Genomic DNA, 20,264 nt, shown 5'->3' with positions numbered 1-20,264 from the left:
TAGAATTATGAAAAAAACGGAAGCTAATTTTTATTATTAATTTTAAAAAATGTGCAAGATCGTAAACATTATTTTGTTAGGCTTTCTTGAATTTTTCATTCATCAGCAATATGCTGACAACAATTCATTAAAAATCTGCCAACCATTCTTTACATTTTTACTTTTCAAATTTAACAGTATATGATAAATGCGATATACAGAACACAATACACATTGTTCTACGCAAATCATAATCAATACAATGTACTCCAGATAAAGTGCACTCTGTGATTTGGTACACTAAGGGGTGTATCATTAAAAAAGTTGTTTTTAAAAAACTTCTATTTTTTTTTTCCACTTGATTTCATTCTATGATCACCATGTTCGTTTGTCGTTTGATTCCGGCATTGATACAAAAGAAATAATAAAAATTACAGAGAAAATGTTTGAGTTCACTGAGAACGATCTTGGGGAACAGACGGAAACTCATGGAATGGGGGAGAGTTATCTTTTAACTCAGAAATCTGATTTTGATTTAAAGCTTGCTGAGAAATGGTCTCAGCTCATGAAAAAGGGGTCTTTCAGGTATTGCTCTTGATGGAAGAGGGGGGTTATTTTACACCCCTGGCTCCTAGCGTTTTAGCATGGTATCTGTGGTCTCGAGTGGCTATACTAGGCCTACGTAGTTGAATTATGTACAGATTTTTGTCATTAACTCATTTTGCTGGATACATGCTTCAGAAGTAACCTCCACGCTTATTATTGTAAATGTAAATCCACCCTTGGCCGTTTTTACTAAAATTTTAATAAATTTAAAACAACATTCGAATAGAATTATCCTATGTTAAGCAAGTTTATTCATCAAATGAAAAAAAAATATTTCAGAAATAGATGATTTTATTTTAAGAGGATTTCTACAGGTGTACTGTATCATGTATATTGTATATTGCATATATTCGCAAGAAAATGTTCTACTTGTCCTTGTACCCGACCCCTCCTCTTTATAGAAAATGAAATGTTACCCACCTCTTGTGGAGAAAAATGCGTTCAAGAGAGGGGGAGGATCGGGGTGGAAAAATGTTTTTTTTTTAAGATCATAAATTTTAATTTTTGTTTTAATTTGAATTTGTTGTAGATATGGTTTAGAGGATATCTGTAGTAGAATAGTTGGAGGCAGGTCAAAATACTAAAACATTAAATATAGAAATATATAATTCTAATTAAGTTTCGTAATATTTTTTGCTTTGTAGGAATTCTTAAATAACAAATGTAATTGTTGATAAATACTTTTTTTCTATGCTCCTTACAAACTTTTTATAATATTTATTATTATGAAATAAAAGACCACCCAATCCATGTTAACCTGGTTCAATTGACACAAATTGATGCTTACTTAATGACATAAAAAGGGCGATTTAGTGGTGTTAAGTCTTCTTAAAAGTCTCCAATTTTGTTCTGAAATAATAACTTCATTTTTCATTGAGTGGATTAATTATAATCATATCAGAATTATCATTGACCGAATATATTCAATAAATATTGTGTTAAAAAGGCCACAATAACACAATACCCCCTGAATACTACAGGGGTTTATATTTTTTTGAAAAAAAAACAGCATTTATCTCTCCACCCCCTTCCCCCCTTTTGAATTTGATTTTCCAAAAGTTGTGTATATTCTTGCGCTGAGCGCAACTTTTTTTTAAGTCCTGAAAAATGTTATTATTTAGGTAAGTTTGGATTTGTAGCTCAGCTACAGCTGAACCGATCAACCAACAGAAGACCCCCTCAGGTCGGGTTTAAGTTTAAGCAAAGGGTAAAACTTTTCTTTAGTATAGTCCAGTAATCTACAGGATGTCTCTGCAAAGGTGTGTTTAGGCTTTTTTAGTCCACTAAACATCGTTGTATTGTGTTCATAGCAGGTTCAAAGACCATACATGGGGGGGGGGGGGGGGGGGGGGGGGTCGTCGATGAAATATTTTTCTCTTAAAATGCCGTTTTGTCCTTCTAAAGTAGGCTTATTATTTTGAAAATGTGATAGTTCTCTTTTCCAAATATTTTCAACAAAATTTGAATCATAATTTTAATTTTACGTTTTATACAACAAAATAGAATGAATTACGTACTTTCAATATTAGAATTGAAGTTTAAAAAAAAAAATTACATACAAGGATGTTTAAAGCATTAACTCCATATCCACAACAGTGGAATCTTATGAGTTGATAAGATAATGTTTAATCCTTCAGTATAGCTGCCCCGTATTTTTGCGATCTCATAAAGCCCAAAAAAGTTTAAAACGTAATCCATCAGACCACGAAAGCTACGGATTTTGAGAAATGTTTCTTTTAATTGTTTTATTTTTTTTAGGCTATGTTGAGTCTAAAGCAACCCTTCACTAAGGATAAATTTAATTTTACTTTGATAAACCATGAGAAAGAAGCCATCTTTACTCTTCAAAAGACAGACGAGAAAAGGTGAAAAAAATGGGCACTTTTTGTTCTTTTTTATTTGTCTTGTGTAAAAGTTTGTTTTAAAGACGTGAACTTAAATTCAGAATGGTTTGAAAATATTTTAAATTTTTTTATTCAAAATTTTTATTTTCAAACATTTTTTAGTTTACTCAAGTTCCCTTGATCATATTCAATTTTCAGGCATTGTGTGGATCAGCTGATTATCAATGTTAGTCCCCTTGATCGTTTCCCTTGTTTAGGCCTGGAATGGATCAGCTGATTATCAATGTTAGTCCCCTTGATCATTTCCCTTGTTTAGGTCTTGATCATTTCCCTTGTTTAGGCTTGGTGTGGATCAGCTGATTATTAATGTTAGCCCCCTTGATCATTTCCATTGTTTGCTTACACCTCAAGTAGATTTGATGTTCCCCCAGGTAGCTTTAATAAAACATTTCACAAAGAAGTTTTTATCAATAAACACTAAACAGGTGTATATATTTTCTTGAACCCCCCCCCCCTTTTAGAATTTTTTCCCCCTGATGTTGTGTACGTTTGCGCTTAGTGTAAAATTGTTTGATTATAAAAAGTATCTGAAGGCCAAGGCTGGGGAAATTATATTAACTTAGTATTTTATAATGCAGTTCAGGATTAAAAACCATTTGTTGATTTTCTGTGAATTTTCGAAATATTTCTGAAAATAACAATTTAAAGACATTTTTACAAGTTTAAAAAACTAACTTTTTAAGAACCATGAATGTTTAAAAAAACTGTATTTACTATTCGAAATGTTTAGGTTTTGACAGAGCATGCAATCATTGTTGCGCTGGAAGTAATGTATCTATCTCGTGATCCACAAATCAGGTTCATATAGTTTTTAATCAATTCGTTAAATTATTATTTCATGTATGACAAAAAAAATCGAGATTTTTTTCTTCTTTTTTTCTGAAGGTCTTTTTGGGTAGTTTTAAAATGATCATAACCTTTCCTGTCTTGTTGTTTCAATCCAATAAACGCCGAAACGTCTGAACCGATCGGGCCCGAGTTTTGTGGCGGCTCACTAGACCCCATCCCAATGGAAGGATTTTGGACGGTATACGGTAGAAACAATAAAATGTATACATTTATTAGTTGAGAAACTACATCAACTTTTACCAAAAGTTCGTTAAAAAATAGGTATTTTTCCCAGAGAACGATTTTTGTTTGTAACCGATTAACGTCAAAACGGCTGAACCGATCGGATCCAAATTTTGTGTGGGACCTCACATGCCCTCAGGAAAGGTTTATAAATGCTAAAAGTTATAAAAAATTGTCTCCAAAAACTTTTGATTTTCGAAAAATTTTGAAAATTTAAAAATAAATTGTAAATCCGTAAAAAAATCTATTATTGTTTTATCGAAGAGAAAAAAATGCTGACAGACTGAGCAACAATAAAAAGTTGAAATAGAAGATGGGCCTATTTAATTTATTTAATTTAAAATTCGGTGATGGTGATGGACCAAACCTCTGTAGAGTAAAAAAGTAGATGTTAGTTCCACATTTATTGAAAATATATTTCGGTCCAGTTTGAATTAGTTTTAGCTGATATGCCCGGCGTTTCCCATGTCAATATAGTAGTCATAGTTACTCCCACCGTTTATAATTTTTGCGTTGCCCGTGGAATTTCAAAAATGTCGCAAAAATTTGGTGTGGCTGTTTGACCAGCTATAGTTAACATATAAATATATAACATAATATATAATATATATATATATATATATGATGGTACAGCTTTATTGTAAAGAAGAAGATAATTTTTGTATTTCAGACAGCTAAACTAAGTACACTTCAAACCTCCAATATATCAGAAAATTTGGAAAAAGGGAAAAATGAAGCTCTTGGTGGGAATGAAGGAGTACAGGACGGGGAGGACGAAGATCATGACGGGAATAACGGAAATGTTTATGTTCTCCGACCTGAAGTATATCCGGCTCCCGCCTTCGTATTCCTGCTCCGATCTAAGAATCAGATTCAGAAAACATCAAGGTTCTTCTTTTTTATTTTCCCCACATAACCTTGTTCTACGATTCTTTTCCGTATAATAAAGCTCTTCGCTCATGTATTAATATATTTTATATATTTCTATACATATTTATTTTTTCAAGCTATAGCCGGGCAAAAAGGCTTAACCAAGGGTATACCGGCCCCTGGGGGTAACATAGGCTAAAAAATCAGAATTTTTTCTTTCTTTCAAAAACTATTTTTTTTTCTCTTATATTCGAATTCGGCAACGCCTGGCACATATAGCTTGTTTGTTTATATAAACAAGTCCGGGTACCTAGATTTGTCTATAAATGCAAAGTTCTGTTTCACCAAGTCTGGTATTGGAAATTGATTCTTTTTCATTCTTTCTCATAAAAAAATTTGGACAGTTTTCTTTACTCACTACTCAGCTCTGGCTTGATTTAAAGCTATAAGATACCTTTGTTTAATGTGTACCATCAGATCTAGGCCAAACCACGACTTGAAACTTTTTTGTATTGCAAAATAAAATTATTTTGTTCATAAATATTTTTTTTAATAGTTTAATTTTATATTACAGGTTGATTCACAGATTAACCAGTTATCTCACCAACTCGGAAATTGCACACAATGTTTTTATTGTCAGGTTAATTTTAGATTTTAGTTTTTATCCCTGGATTTGGGTGTTTGAGGGATGAATATTTATGTAGGTAATTATTTTGTAGAGGAGGGGTTTATATTTTCCTTAAAAATCATCCCCCTATTTTGGAAATCTTTCTTTTTTCCCAGAAGTTAGGTATATTTTCACGCGCGTATACATTTTTAAGGATTTTGTTCACCCGAATTGTGTTAAATGTTTTTAGGAGTAAATTTTTCATGTCCGTTTTGTTGTATTTTTCCCCAGATCTTCAATGATTCTTCTTCTCCTCCCCGGGGGGGTTGGGGGGGTTAGGAGGTTATTACAACAAAACATTTTTTTTCTTTTGTATATAAATCCTCCATGATGGGAGGAATTTCCTGGAGGTGGAGGTTTGTGGCTTTATATTTGGGAATTTATTCTCATTATATTCAGTTGCTCCAAGCCAGCTTTCGTTTACAGGGCTGGATTCTTGAGAAATCAACCCCGCCCCCCCCCCCCCTTTTGAAAATTATTATCTCCCCTGAAGTTAGATATGGTTCAGGGTTTTTTCGATCAATTGGGAAAATAATAAAGTTTTGGCTTAATTCGTCAAATTTTTAAATTTTTAAAATACATACACCCCTGTTTTAATATTTAAAATAATTCCCATGAATTATATATAATCGTTAATTAAGAAAGAGAAGATTTCGTAGTTGATATAAAACTTTTTTTCTTGTAAAGACTACAGAAGGGTTATTGCGTGAAAAAGAAATCTTTTCTTATTATATGTCTAAAAAGAACACTTTTTTAAGGGGATCAGACGTGAATGGCAATGGTTCTGAATACGTAAGGTATATATATATTATATATATATATGCTTTTAAAAAATTATAAAATTTTATCATACAGTGTTTTTTAATCCTGTCAATTTTGATTCTTCTCTAATAAAGGGAACAAAGAAATTAATATTCTTACGATAACATTTATTACAAACATAGAATGGGAGGTTTTGTTTGCATGAAGAATTACACGATCATGTCAAAAGATGTTCAAAAAATTTAAAAGTTGTTTAGTTTCAAAATTGACAAGATTAAAAACACCCTGTATTCATATATCATATTTTTTCTCAGTACTTTGTTTACTGTACACTTTATTCTTTACAATGTAATCTGTACTCTGTACTCTATACTCTGTACTCTGTACTCTGTACTCTGTACAATGTAATCTGTACTGTACTCTATACTCTGCACTCTGTACACTATAGTTTGTACACTGTACACTGAACTTTGTACACTGTATTCTGTTCTCTGTTCTCTGTTCTCTGTACTATGTACTATGTACTATGTACTCTGTACTCTGTACTCTGTACTCTGTACTCGGTACTCTGTACCCTGTACCCTGTACCCTGTACTCTGTACTCTGTACTCTGTTCTCTGTTCTCTGTTCTCTGTACTCTGTACTCTGTACTCTGTACTCTGTACTCTGTACTCTGTACTCTGTACTCTGTACTCTGTACTCTGTACTCAGTACTCTGTACTCTGTACTCTGTACTCTGTACACTGTACACTGTACACTGTACACTGGAAACTGGAAACTTGAAACTGTACTGTACTCTGTACAATGTCCAGGGTGTTTGTGTGGGCCCGAAGCAGTATCCTAGGTGTCAAGGAGATTGGAGATTTTGTGATGGCAGTTTGTGAGCTCTCAGGCCAAATACTCGTATACTCGGTTAGTTATATCTAATATGCAGTTATGGTTAATTTCTTTCGTTCTGATTTGATTTGATTTGATTTGATTTGATTTGATTTGATTTGATTTCATGTGATTTGATTTGTAAAAAATTCCTCAGTAAATGAGGAATGATTGAATTTAAAAGATTTTTTTCCCGCTTAATTATGAAAATTTGAAATTTTTTTTAAAATACCATGACAGTGTCTATAATTAAGGAAGAACATTATAAAAATTTGAAAGAAGAAGAAGTTGTTGAAGCGCAGACAACTGCTGTACTTGACACTTATCTAAGGTAAGCTACAGTGGGAATCCGGATACATTGGGAACCAGAATACAGTGTGAACCCGGATACAGTGGGAACTCGGATACAGTGGGAACCAGAATACAGTGGGAACCAGAATACAATTGGAACCTGGATACAGTGGGAAAAAGAATACAGTGGGAACCAGAATACAGTGTGAGCCCGGATACAGTGGGAACCAGAATACAGTGGGAACCAGAATACAGTGGGAACCAGAAAACAGTGTGAACCCGGATACAGTGGGAACCCGTATACAGTGGGAACCAGAATACAGTGGTAACCAGAATACAGTGTGAACCAGAATACAGTGTGAACCGGGATACAGTGGGAACCCGGATACAATGGGAACCCGGATACAATGGGAACCAGAATACAGTGGGAACCAGAAAACAGTGGGAACCAGACTACAGTGGGAACCCGGATACAGTGCGAAACCGGATACAGTTGTAACCTGGATACAGTGGGATCAAGAATACAGTGGGAATCCGAATACAGTGGAAACCAGAATACATTGGGAACCAGAATACATTGGGAACTAGAATACAGTGGGAACCCGGATACAGTTAGAACCCAGATACAGTGGGAACCTGAATACAGTGGGAACCAGAATACAGTGGGAACCCGAATACAGTGGGAACCCGAATACAGTGGGAACCAGAATACAGTGGGAACCCGGATACAGTGGTAACCAGAATACAGTGGGAACCAGAATACAGTGGGAACCAGAATACAGTGGGAACCAGAATACAGTGGGAACTTGAATACAGTGGGAACCAGAATACACTGGGAACCAGAATACAGTGGGAACCCGGATACAGTGGGAACCCGGACACATTGGGTACCCGGATACAGTGGGAACCTGAATACAATGGGAACCAGAATACAGTGGGAATCCGGATACAGTGGGAACCTGAATACAGTGGGAACCTGAATACAGTGGGAACCAGAATATAGTGGGAACCAGAATACAGTGGGAAACAAAATGCAGTGGGAACCAGAACACAGTGGAAACCAGAATACAGTGGGAACCAGAATACAGTGGGAAACTAAATACAGTGGGAACCTGAATACAGTGGGAACCAGAATACAGTGGGAACCAGAATACAGTGGGAACCAGAATACAGTGGGAAACAAAATACAGTGGGAACCAAAATACAGTGAGAACCAGAATACAGTGGAATGATCGTCGTCTTCATTTTTCTTTTAGTTATGAAAGATCGCTAAAGATTTCCTTATTTACCATGTCAACATTTTTTTCCGGTCGATATTTATTTGATTTTGACGGTTCATATGTTTTCATGTAAGATCCCACTCAAATTAGGGCCTGATCTGTTTAGCCGTTATGACGTATTTTTTTTTTTGATACAGACAGGCTGATAAGCCAAATAAAAATATATTTACTTTCAGGGTTCTACCGGAGGTAGAGGAACTGTTTGCGGTCAACTAGACCTGGGCAAAGTTCTGTTAACTTTATAATAACATGCGTTTCCAGTCACTTGTGACCTAAAAAATTAAGTTTTTCAAGATGTGACTTTTGATGCCTTTCTCGGCTTAAGGTGCTCGTTTTTGTTGTTGATCTTCTATATGTGAAAGAAGCTTTTTTAGTGATTATTTTTGAAAAAGCTAAATGAACTAAACCCTGCTTCAAAGCACTCTAAAATACATGTAATTCTGATGCAAATCTGACAGTCTATCCGATCCAGGACCGACTATCAGTTAAGAATTTATATTTTGCATTTAAAACTCAACACTTCTTCTGTTATTTGATAACTCATACCTTTAACATTTTAGTCCTGACCTTTTTTCTTGAGTAATTGTTTTAAACAAACTAAAGTTGTAAAGATACTTGAAAAACATTTGTGAATAACTTAACGACTGTGATACTTTTTATGATATTATAATTTTTTTACCTCTCCATAAAAAAAGAGAGCATTTTTTAAACATATTTTAAACTAATATTTTTTCAGACTAAGAAATGAGTGCTAAGGCGACCGAGGCTCATAGTAGTGAAGATGAGGCAACATTTGAGGATTGCGAGGAGGTAGAATTGGACATCTTAAAGAGACTGTTGACAAAATTGCAAGTGACCCTCGGCACAAAGATCCCTTTAAAAACTGTCTGATCAAGAAATACCAGGCTCAGAAATGATGGAGGAAATTTTGAGCAAGAAAAACGACGATATCGTCTAAATTGTTGAGTAAAGAAGGGTTCGGGAATGTCCTCGTTTAATAAGAGTCACTTGAAATTACAATAACAGTTCCATTTATGATTCCTGAAATATGGACTTGGAGGCTTAAAGGGAGTGTTAATAATCATATTTATGTACAAAGAATAAAGATTGTGCTTTTATTTAAACTATGTTTGCTAGGCTGTGGATATGGATATGAATGTTGCAACTATGTACAAAGAATAAAGATCGTACTATTTATTTAAACTTTGTAGGCTGTGGATATGGATGAGGATGTTGCAACTATGTACAAAGAATAAAGATACTGCTTTTTATTTAAACTATGTTTGCTAGGCTGTGGATATGGATGAGGATGTTGCAACTATAACCAAGGCTGTTGAGGGATTAGTAGTGTGTACTGACTTCTCTCTTAAAATGATGGGTGTATATTTTGCTGAGGTAAAGTTCTTTATTTATTGAGGAGCAAAAACTCTAATCTGATTCTTTAACACACAGCAAATATGTAGAGTATTGATAATTTGAAAATAAATTTCAACTTAAAGGGAGTGTCTGGCTATACATGGTAGTTGAGCTGAAAATACGGCATTGTATTCTCAAAATCACCCTTCCAAAATGGACATTGGACAGTCTATGAGGATTTTAAAGATTGAATTTGCACTCTTACTGAACAAGTATGCACCGTATAAACGTCTGATAGGTCTCAAATGAATCCTGGAATATGTTTCTACAATATTGCATTCTTAGCTCAACTACCATGTCCAGCCAGTCACTGCTTTTAATAAGAATTTTGATTTGATATCTTGTAACTTGTTTGAATTATTATTCCATGTTAATCTACGGCCCTGGATGAAATTTGTGGCTTCTATATTTTTGAATTTGATACTGTTGACTCAAATAAATGCTAAGCTATTGGATGACACTAGACTGCACACGATGGGGGGAGAGATATATAGTACCCCAGTATCTGTATTTAGTGTCACAGCACTTCTGAAGAGTTGACCATTCACCAGTATCTCCTAGGCTTCAAGGAAGTTTACAAGTTTATGACTCTACTAGGAACAGGTAGAGTTGTTAGAGTTGGTGGAGTTGGTGGAGTTGGTGGAGTTGGTGGAGTTGGTGGAGTTGGTGAAGTTGGTGGAGTTGGTGGAGTTGGTGAAGTTGGTGGAGTTGGTGGAGTTGGTGGAGTTGGTGGATCACAAAAGATATTGATAAGTACTTTGTGACTGGATTAACTATTAATACCATCTCACGTTGCTGACGTTTTTTTAGTTTGGGGGTTCGCTGCCTCAGATATAGGAGTTAAAATTGATTTACTCGAGAAATATCATAAAGGAGAAAATCAGGAGAATTACAAGGTAAAACAAGGGAGAATTACAGGATAAAACAAGTGAGAATTACAGGGTAAAACAAGGGAGAATTACAAGATAAAACAAGGGAGAATTAAAAGGTAAAATAAGGGAGAATTACAAGGTAAAACAAGGGAAAATTACATGGTAAAACAATGGTGAATTACAGAGTAAAACAAGAGAGTACTACAAGGTAAAACAAGAGAGAATTACAAGGTAAAACTAGGGAAAATCTCTATGAATTATTTATTATATTCTGTTTAGACGGTGAAACGAATGCTGGAGTATGAATCAGAAAAACAGATGGTTTTGAAGCATGTAAGTTTAAGAATTATCATCTTTTGAAGATCTTTGGTCATCTCAAGTTCGAGTTTGAAAACTTGGAGGATAAGTAAAAAGTTTACCATTGAAGATGGAAATCTGTATTCTGCAAAACTTCATGACCCTTTTCTTGAGCTTTTTACTGTTGTTCTAAAATTTGTCACTTTTACTCGTTCTCAAATTTTTGCGGATTTTTCACCTTTAAATAAGGAAAATTGACATTTCGAAAGCAGTAAATGTAAACATGTTTTTCCGGGAAAAATTTGATATCTTTGTCGGTTTATAAACCTTCCCGGGGGCAGGATAATGTAAGTTGCCACAAAAAATTTGGGCCTGATCGGTTTAACCGGTGTTACGTTCACTGGAGACAGACACCCAGACTTAATAACGTATCATATTTTAATATTTCTAGAAGAAAGATGATCCTAGTGGAAGCCGAACGCTTCTCCGTCTTCACAGAGCGCTTGAATTCGTTGTCTCATTCCTTGGTGGGTATATTTCAGAAATTAAATGTATTCATAAGTAATTGTGATAAAAGCTAGGAAGGGTGGCCGTCGGGGGTCAATTAGGTAATAATCAAAGTTCACAACGAAAACCAGAGTCCGAGGACTTGAGTTAAATGTTCTCATCCCTATATCTTTGCAATCTGATTATGTAAAGCTTTGATATTTCACATTAGATTATTTGATCTAGCAGAATTCGTAGTTTGAATTATCTACTACACGGGATTGCAAAGCTAATAGGGAATATATAAGAAGAATTTGTGACAAAAATTTACTTTTTTCTTAAACTTTACAAAATTCATTAACTTCTTATGTTGCTGGAATTTTAATCCATGTAAATTGTCCAAACTGGCAAAATAAGGTTTTACTCTCACAGAAAGAAAACTCGGGTTTGGAAATTAATTTTGATATATTTTATATCCTCATCAGTTCTACAGAAAATAACCAAAATTATTACAAATTAAAAATAAAGATAAAAATAAACAAAAAGCATATTAGGGGAGGGGGTTTTTTTTGAAGTGGAATGAAAAAAAATGAAAAGTGTAAAAATTATGGTCAACCTTAAAGAATGGTGGTATTGTAAAAACTGAAAGAAATGTTCATTGAATTAAGGGTTGGGGGTGGGTCGGGGGAAGGGGGTTTAATCAACCTTGTAAAGAGCAAATAAACCACTTGATTCAGTTGGGACCTCAAGAACTTTGCGTGGAAATTTTTAAGCACAAAATATTTGTCTTGTGTTTGTCTAGAATTATTTTTATTTGTTGCGTGAAAACCTCTCTTATTGGTCAAGCAGACTTTTGTATGACATTTGATTGGTCAAAAGACATTGAAAAATCCCGTTTCAGGGACGTTTTAAACTCAGTTAAAGGGATAATCGGATAATTTTAAATAACCCTTCACGCTAAGTTGACACTGCCCGATTCACAACGGTACCCTTGAAACCTTTATTTGACCGATAATATAGAAAATATTGTATTTTTTCTATGTTTAAAACTGTTTATTTCTGATAATTTCTTAATGTTTTTTCTTTGCTAAAAAAGCGCTTGTGACTTTTGTAAAGAAACCGCAATTGTAGGTTATTAGTTTTCAAAATTATGAACATTGATATCTAATTTATACTTAATCAGACAACGCTTTTAAGGATACCATTGTGAATCGGGCTTTGCATGGAGGGTCACTAGAAATTTCATCAATAGTAAAGGTCCAGGCTAAAAAACCAATGTTCAAATTAAGGACTTGGAACTTATTTCAGCAACTTGGAAGCAATTAGCAAATCCACACAGTTATGATATGACTTAACAGTACCTTAAAGGGAGTGACCGGCAATGTATGGTAGTTTAACTGATAGTATTGTGGAGAATTTTTTTTGGATTTATTTCAGACATAAAAATCGTTTTAAAGATTACTGAGTTTGAGCGCAAAGTCGACGTTCAAAATCATCCATTTAAGTGGTTACGTTTGGAGACTCAATTTTTTAAAAATTATTAAATAAATGTAGAAAAGATTCTACAGAAAACTAATTAGATGGTTAGGAACATATTTCTCTATTGAAATTTTCTTAATAAATGAATGTTAAAATCAATTATTTCTATTTTATCATTATATTGAATTTCTTATTATTTATGATTTTGTTCGCAGATTTCTACAAATGTCGTCTTTTCAATAAAAATTCCCGGAAACCTACAATAAATGTTTGTGAACAATGAGACGGTACAGAAACCAATAACGGAATAAGATTATTTTCGATGATAAAAGTTAACATTTTTATTTTCTCAACCTGTTCCTAATTAGCTTACCGTAGAATTTTTACTACATTTTTGTCGTCGTTATTGAATAATTTTTCAAACCCAATTCTCAAAATCATCCCTCAAAAATGAATGATCTATGAGGATTTTAAAGATTGAATTTGCGCTCTTGCTGAACAAATATGCACCGTAAAAATGTCTCATACGTCTCAAATGATTCCTAAAAAATGTCTCCGCAATTCTACATTCTCAGTTCAACTACCATACATTGCCAGTCACAGGAAACTATAATTTAGACTTTAAAGCGTATTTAAGGATTGAAAATTGAAAATTTTAATTAATTTTCTTGTTGTTTTAGGTCATTTGGATGATCTGAAAGATGAGGATAGAATAGGACCAGGAGCCAAGTAAATAATAAATATAATATTAAAAATTTATGAAAATTATTAAATGAATTATATAATGTTTAAAGTTATGTCTTTTGGTTGACATTTTTTGTACTCTGGCATCGTCAAATGTTTGCAGCTATGTCTTTTGTTTGATATTTTTGTACTGGCATCGTAAATGTTTGCAACTATGTCTTATGGTTGATATTTTTTGTACTGGCATCGTCAAATGTTTGCAGCTATGTCTTATGGTTGATATTTTTGCACTGGCATCGTCAAATGTCTGCAGCTATGTCTTATGGTTGATATTTTTTGTACTGGCATCGTCAAATGTTTGCAGCTATGTCTTATGGTTGATATTTTTGCATTGACATCGTCAGATGTCTGCAGCTTTGTCTTATGGTTGATATTTTTTGTACTGGCATCGTCAAATGTTTGCAACTATGTCTTATGGTTGATATTTTTGCATTGACATCGTCAGATGTTTGCAGCTTTGTCTTATGGTTGATATTTTTTGTACTGGCATCGTCAAATGTTTGCAACTATGTCTTATGGTTGATATTTTTTGTAATGGTATCGTCAAATGTTTGCAGCTATGTCTTGGTTGATATTTTCGTATTGTAATGTATATGCTTTTGTTTAATGTCTTTCACTATACAGAACTGTTGATGCAACATCTTGATTTACATTTGACATCTAATATTGTTATCATGTTCATTGTTCATTGTTGAGGGCGGTATATGAGGCAACCCTGGTGCAACATCTTGATTTACATTTGACATCTAATATTGTTATCATGTTCATTGTTCATTGTTGAGGGCGGTATATGAGGCAACCCTGATGCAACATCTTGAATCACATTTTACATCTAATATTGTTATCATGTTCATTGTTCATTGTTGAGGGCGGTGTATGAGGCAACCCTGATGCAACATCTTGATTTACATTTGACATCTAATATTGTTATCATGTTCATTGTTCAGGGCGGTGTATGAGGCAACCCTGATGAAGCATCATATTTGGCCTATTCAGAAAGCAGCAAAGGAAAACTATATTATATTAATTGTAAAATAAAATTAAAAAATGTTACCGCCGGAGACGGGAACTTTGGTCTGAGCAAGGTTGTATAATAAGGTTCGTTACTCTCAATGCGTTCCATTGTACAGAAAATGTCGTCTCCTAAGATAGATAGATAAAAACAAAATAATACGTCACTGATTAAAGTGGCGAGAGTGACGTCAAATGAGGTTTTTATCTATCCATCTTAGGAGACGACATTTTCCGTACATTGGAGCGCATCGAGAGTTACCTACCTTATTTTACAACCTTTGGTCTGAAAGAATGTCATTTGACACCCTTAAAAAATAAACAAAAGTTTATTTGCAAAATTAAAAATGTATTTGAACAACTTGCCTGCTTCCATTTACCCAATGCAATTGTCAGAAGAGGTTTACGAAACAGATTTGATCTAGTATAAAGTTTGCAACCTCAGGCTGATACTTCTTTTAGTGTTATCACTGTTAAGTTCGAAACTAACTTATTTATATATTCTCTATTAATATAATCCTAATTGTAAAGTTTGCTATCGGATAATATTTATATATTCTCTATTAATATAATCCTAATTGTGAAGTTTGCTATCGGATAATATTTATATATTCTCTATTAATATAATCCTAATTGTAAAGTTTGCTATCGGATAATATTTATATATTCTCTATTAATATAATCCTAATTGTAAAGTTTGCTATCGGATAATATTTATATATTCTCTATTAATATAATCCTAATTGTAAAGTTTGCTATCGGATTCCTTCCTACTAAAGCAGGACTAGTAGAGAAAGGTAATATGAAGTTCATAATTTCAAAAACTGAAAATTTTCAATTTTTTTTTTACAAAAGTGACTAGCGCGGAGTGCATTTCTATTAAAAAAAAAAACATGAAATTATCGTAATAAAGGCTTTTAAACCCCCCAAAAAAATGACTATATCTTCAACATTGAATAAATTTTTTAAAGGTTCGGGCATTGTTATCTTTCCATGGAGAGACCCTTGAAATAACGATTTTAGTCGGGCGTTGATTTAATGTTTATCCATTTTTCTAGTTTGGAATCCCTAGGATCAGTATTTTTGATGGATTTGGATCAAAACCTTAATACCGAATATTTTAATTGATTAAATTGATTAAAAAAAATGTCAGCCAGCCCTGGTGGGAGTCGACAACTTATTTCCTTGGCGCTAATTTTTTAATTTTTATTCTCAGTATCTCCTGGAGCTGCATTGGATTCTAGTGCGCGGGAAAAGGTGGAACAGGACTTTGCGCGCGCAGTCGAGAGTATGCGAAGAGTCTACACTGTTTCTCAGGTATTTATGCGTATTGTCTACACTATTTCTTAAGTATTTATGCGTAGAGTCTACACTGTTTCCTAAGTATTTATGCGTAGAGTCTACACTGTTTCCCAGGTATTTATGCGTAGAGTCTACACTGTTACACAGCTAATTATGGGTATCGTCTACACTATTTCGTAAGTATTTATGCGTAGAGTCTATACTGTTCCCCAGGTGTTTCTGCGTAGAGTCCATATTGTTTCCCAGGTATTTATGCGTAAATGTCTATACTGTTTCCCAGGTATTTATGCGTAAATGCCTATACTGTTTCCATTGTATTTATGCGTAGAGTCCACAATGTTCCCCAGGTATTTATGCGTAAATGTCTTTACTGTTTCCCATGTTTTTATGCGTAGAGTCTTCACTGTTTCCCATGTGTTTATGCGTAGAGTCAATACTGTTTCCCAGGTATTTATGCGTAGAGTCTACACTGTTTCCCATGTGTTTATGCGTAGAGTCTATACTGTTTCCCAGGTGTTTATGCGTAGAGTATACACTGTTCCCCAGGTGTGTATGCGTAGAGTATACACTGTTCCCCAGGTAGTTATGTGTAGAGTATACACTGTTCCCCAGGTGTTTATGCGTAGAGTATACACTGTTCCCCAGGTATTTATGCGTAGAGTATACACTGTTTCCCAGGTGTTTATGCGTAGAGTATACACTGTTCCCCAGATGTATATGTGTAGAGTCTATATCGTTTCCCAGGTATTTATGTGTAGTCTATATCGTTTCCCAGGTATTTATGTGTAGAGTCTATACGGTTTTCCAGGTATTTATGAGAGTCTACACTGTTTCCCAGGTATTAATGTTTAGAGCTTCCAAATTTCAAGTAACCATTTTGTATATTTTAGGATTACTACACTGAGAAAGAGCTAGCCAACATTCCATAAACAATCAATCAATCAATTGATCATTCAATTCAAACAAGTTTCTTGGCGAGAAAAGTTGTTTGTTTTGGTTTAGTTAATTCAGGGTTAAACTAAAGACTAGTTTTATTGTTTATAATTCAAAAGTTTTTCTACAGTAGTAGGCGATTATATCAATACAATGAAGACGACTTTTGACTTTAGTTTTGATACACATCAAGCTGTTAAACAGCATGGATACACATAAACATAGAAGACAAGAGAAGCTGTCAATTAAAAAAAGATTCTTTTGATTACTTATAAACTTGAAATTCGTAAAAAGCTTGTTAACAATCAAAACTTCAATAAAAAAGTCTTTTTTGTATTGAATAATCGCTTTCATTGTATAAAACATGTTCCTGGATTGTCCTAGTAACTCATTTCTTCCAATTATTTACTCAGTTAGAAGATACCTTGATATACTTAACGTAACTGTAAGCGTAATATCAAGTGACCTACCCTGCAAAGGTGGAAATGCCCGATTTTCCAGATAAAGTATGATTTAGATATCCTTGTTTTTGGTTCTCTTAACAGTTTGTTTTCATATGCAGTTTCTCTGAGAAAGTGACTTGCGCATTTCTTTCTCAAAAGAATAAATGGAGAAATCTCCAGGAATGAACACTTTTTGAGTTAGGAAACCGACGGTATTTTCCACATTTTTTGTCAGATAAACTTTTCTTATCAGGCATTTTCATCTTTGCATGGAGTATCACTTTTAACTACGCTTCCAATCTCTTTCATAACTTGTATTTTTGCACAATTGTTTTTAGCACAGTGTCAAAAATTGTCCACGCTTCTTGTGAATACACATTCCATTAGGTTTAAGATAACACATATATAAGTATTTCCCAACTTTTCCAAAAAATTGAATAATGAATTATTGCCTTTAAGTATTTTTATGATCTTAAATTTTTGTTTTTATTTTTTACTTATTTTTGATCAAATAAAAAAACTCAAATTTTTAACTTAGGTATTGGTTTTATTTTTAAAAATTAGTAAGAATAAGTTTTTAAATTGGCTCCTGCATATTTGATTTTTAGTCTATTCCTATTTCTGTGATGTCTTTATATTTTTATATGAAATTTTTTTAAATTAAAATTTAATTGCGCATTTTGTTATGATTTGATAAAGTTTTCAAGTTCACTAACGCAAATATTTATATTTGATTATATTCCATCAAAATAAAACTTTTGTTTTAAGTCTTTGATAATGAACTTTAACACTCAGAAATATTCCTTACAACAAACTCAGCCGGTGTTTGTAACCAGTTTTTATATATTTTTTTAATGAATTATTTATTTTCAATAGTTTGCAATTGTTATGTAATTATTGTCTTACTTAACACTGTAATTGAAGATCGTCTTCGGACTTTTATACCTTTTGTAAAACCGACATTTTGTAAAAACCAGGACTAATGGTATTTCATGTTTATTGTTTCTAGATTCATACTTGTTAAAGTAGGTTTATTAAGTAATTTACAGGGTTACCCACATAGTACAAGACTTAATAGACGACTGTACGTAACTTATTCAGTCTTTTTTCCGACATTCTGGTTTTTTCTTTAACTTTATACATGTTTCTGTCTTATCCAAGTCATTTATTATAAATTCAGTGCTTAGGATCCGGATCCGCAAGATTTTGGCTCTAGATCCGGATCCGCAAAAATATGCGGATCCACGGATCCGGATCCGAGGAATATCAACCAAAAATTGTAAAGAAAACTTTTGTTACTGCTAAAATCAAAATCTTAACTTTTAAAAAAGAGATTATAAAAATTTCCTCATTTCTGAATGGTTCATCAAGTTTTAGGATAAAAATAAGCAAAAAAAAATAAAACAAAATTTGAAAATTCTTTTATGTTAAAAAATCAGTAAATCTTCAATAAATTACCTGGATCCGGATCAGGATCAGGATCAGGATCCGCATCAAAATTTAATAGATCTTCAGCACTGATTATAATAATTAAAGACTAGTTAGAGACCATATAACTAAAAGACAGAATACTAAATTTCACCTTGAAGAGTCTCATCCTTAGTGGTTAACCCTGTATGAAAACAATCTAATATTTTCCAGAAATGTAGGTGGGGTGCACTGTTAGTATATTTACATTTTCAGAGATAAAATAATTTGTCAACAATTGTATATGTATTAATAAAGATCTTCTAATTATTTTTTCTGTTATGCAACGTGACAGGGTCCCATGATATTTACATGATAATTTCACATTTTTAACTGAAGCTGGAACTAAATTATTTTTGTTAAAAGTCAACAAAACAAGATTATCTATGGGACTGAACGACGATTGGACAATTGCACTAGAGTCTCAAACCGGTTTTTAGCACATAGTAACAATATAGAAATTAATTATCGAATGAACTAATTTTAAAATTTTTATGTTTAACGCATTGACATCGTTATTTAAGAACGTTAGTTCTTACGAACGTCAGTCTAAATGATATGACACTGTGATATTGCTTTGACCTCACAACTTCTGTCCTACATAACTTTAAACTTACGATGACCGTAGATTTATTTCTTGAAATCAACCAAAACTCAAGGTTCTAAAGCCTCCTACCTTAAATTTTTGTGCAGTGGAACAAGGCTTCATTGTGGCCCAAAATCCCTACAACGGTATTTGGATTTGATTAAACGTTACACACCTGAAGTTCAATATATTATAAGGACAAATGGATTATAAAGAACGTCCTCTTTGATGCACATTTTTTTGTGAACGCAGCCGCATTAAAGGGCAAACTTAATGATTGCGTAATAATATATTTATAAAATGGTTCAAATTTTCAAAAATAAATAAATTTGTAGAAGTTGCGTTAACATACATTTAGTAATTCATGAGGTCGATTTCTATGGTATTAAGTATTATAAATGAAATATTAGAGAAACTAAAAACATTTCTCCGGTTAATTGTTGTGGCTAAAAATGTTGTCTACTCCTTTAATGATCTATTTTTTCTTAATCGGCGATAAAAAAAGTCATAACATGATGAAAGAAAAGGGGGGAGATACTCTTCGACTATTTGCACAGGAATGGGATCCAATTTTAGGTCCAATGCTGCCGTTTAGTCAAAAAAGTTTCCATTAGGAAATTTGTCATCTTCCAACAGTAAATGAGGGAAAAAGTGAAAATAAAATAATTCGTTTATTCAATCAAGCTATTTCTAATATTATAAAACAAATATTCAGAATTAAAACATTTTGCCTTCAATGGAGATTAGATTTTTAGAAATTCACATTTCAACAATCTTCAAAAATTATTTTTCCTATGTACAATTTAAATACAGCTAACCTTATTATTAGAAATAGTGGCACAATTCGCCCTAAAAGTCAATCAAATTATAAATTTATACAAACAAGAACGGTAAAATGTTTAAGAAAATATTTTTTAAAAAA

At 33.2% G+C, this 20,264-nt stretch overlaps 3 protein-coding genes across 18 annotated transcripts; all 3 read left to right on the top strand.

Moving 5' to 3' along the window:
• The first annotated feature begins 21 nt into the window (after positions 1–21).
• On the top strand, positions 22–3,331 carry LOC111714909 (GDP-D-glucose phosphorylase 1). Of its 2 annotated transcripts, XM_023490141.1 has the most exons (6): positions 22–564; positions 1,115–1,152; positions 1,707–1,768; positions 2,344–2,450; positions 2,770–2,860; positions 3,220–3,331. In XM_023490141.1, exons 1-6 carry the CDS (start codon positions 422–424, stop codon positions 3,295–3,297), a joined length of 519 nt encoding a protein of 172 aa, XP_023345909.1. In that variant the 5' UTR covers positions 22–421; the 3' UTR covers positions 3,298–3,331. The 2 variants fall into 2 exon arrangements, with proteins under 2 accessions (XP_023345909.1, XP_023345910.1); XM_023490142.1 differs by lacking the exon at positions 2,770–2,860 and having other exon boundaries at positions 3,220–3,291.
• Positions 3,332–3,498: 167 nt separating this feature from the next.
• On the top strand, positions 3,499–9,043 carry LOC111714904 (GDP-D-glucose phosphorylase 1). The gene is made up of 7 exons (XM_023490121.1): positions 3,499–3,539; positions 4,194–4,448; positions 5,005–5,070; positions 5,856–5,894; positions 6,672–6,771; positions 6,990–7,066; positions 8,483–9,043. The coding sequence occupies exons 1-7, from the start codon at positions 3,499–3,501 to the stop codon at positions 8,520–8,522; spliced, it is 618 nt and encodes a 205-aa protein (XP_023345889.1). The 3' UTR covers positions 8,523–9,043.
• Positions 9,025–19,028, top strand: LOC111714907 (ceramide-1-phosphate transfer protein). Of its 15 annotated transcripts, none has more exons than XM_023490140.1 (13): positions 9,025–9,116; positions 9,597–9,701; positions 10,238–10,325; positions 10,533–10,618; positions 10,874–10,927; positions 11,343–11,418; positions 13,537–13,585; positions 14,548–14,608; positions 15,363–15,408; positions 15,828–15,928; positions 16,804–16,978; positions 17,231–17,352; positions 18,931–19,028. In XM_023490140.1, the coding sequence occupies exons 1-11, from the start codon at positions 9,051–9,053 to the stop codon at positions 16,840–16,842; spliced, it is 771 nt and encodes a 256-aa protein (XP_023345908.1). In that variant the 5' UTR covers positions 9,025–9,050; the 3' UTR covers positions 16,843–16,978; positions 17,231–17,352; positions 18,931–19,028. The 15 variants fall into 15 exon arrangements, with proteins under 15 accessions (XP_023345908.1, XP_023345902.1, XP_023345907.1 ...); XM_023490134.1 differs by lacking the exon at positions 18,931–19,028 and adding an exon at positions 17,565–17,722 and having other exon boundaries at positions 16,804–16,975; positions 17,231–17,291; XM_023490139.1 differs by lacking the exon at positions 18,931–19,028 and adding an exon at positions 17,628–17,722 and having other exon boundaries at positions 17,231–17,285.
• The last annotated feature ends 1,236 nt before the right edge of the window (positions 19,029–20,264 follow it).

This window comes from Eurytemora carolleeae, unplaced genomic scaffold (assembly GCF_000591075.1).
Source record: "Eurytemora carolleeae unplaced genomic scaffold, Eaff_2.0 scaffold1673, whole genome shotgun sequence".
NCBI lineage: Eukaryota > Metazoa > Arthropoda > Copepoda > Calanoida > Temoridae > Eurytemora > Eurytemora carolleeae.
This window is presented reverse-complemented; position numbering and strand designations above follow the sequence as displayed.

Excerpts from the sequence above, each read along its gene's own strand:
- LOC111714909 (XM_023490141.1), top strand. The coding sequence starts at position 422 with ATGTTTGAGTTCACTGAGAACGATCTTGGGGAACAGACGGAAACTCAT. Across the intron at positions 565-1,114 it reads ATGAAAAAGGGGTCTTTCAG|ATATGGTTTAGAGGATATCT; the intron begins GTATTGCTCTTG and ends AATTTGTTGTAG. Across the intron at positions 2,451-2,769 it reads CAAAAGACAGACGAGAAAAG|GCTTGGTGTGGATCAGCTGA; the intron begins GTGAAAAAAATG and ends TCCCTTGTTTAG.
- LOC111714904 (XM_023490121.1), top strand. The coding sequence starts at position 3,499 with ATGGAAGGATTTTGGACGGTATACGGTAGAAACAATAAAAT. Across the intron at positions 3,540-4,193 it reads TACGGTAGAAACAATAAAAT|CTTTATTGTAAAGAAGAAGA; the intron begins GTATACATTTAT and ends ATGATGGTACAG. Across the intron at positions 7,067-8,482 it reads GTACTTGACACTTATCTAAG|GGTTCTACCGGAGGTAGAGG; the intron begins GTAAGCTACAGT and ends ATTTACTTTCAG.
- LOC111714907 (XM_023490140.1), top strand. The coding sequence starts at position 9,051 with ATGAGTGCTAAGGCGACCGAGGCTCATAGTAGTGAAGATGAGGCAACA. Across the intron at positions 10,928-11,342 it reads AACAGATGGTTTTGAAGCAT|AAGAAAGATGATCCTAGTGG; the intron begins GTAAGTTTAAGA and ends TAATATTTCTAG. Across the intron at positions 13,586-14,547 it reads AGAATAGGACCAGGAGCCAA|GGCGGTGTATGAGGCAACCC; the intron begins GTAAATAATAAA and ends TTCATTGTTCAG.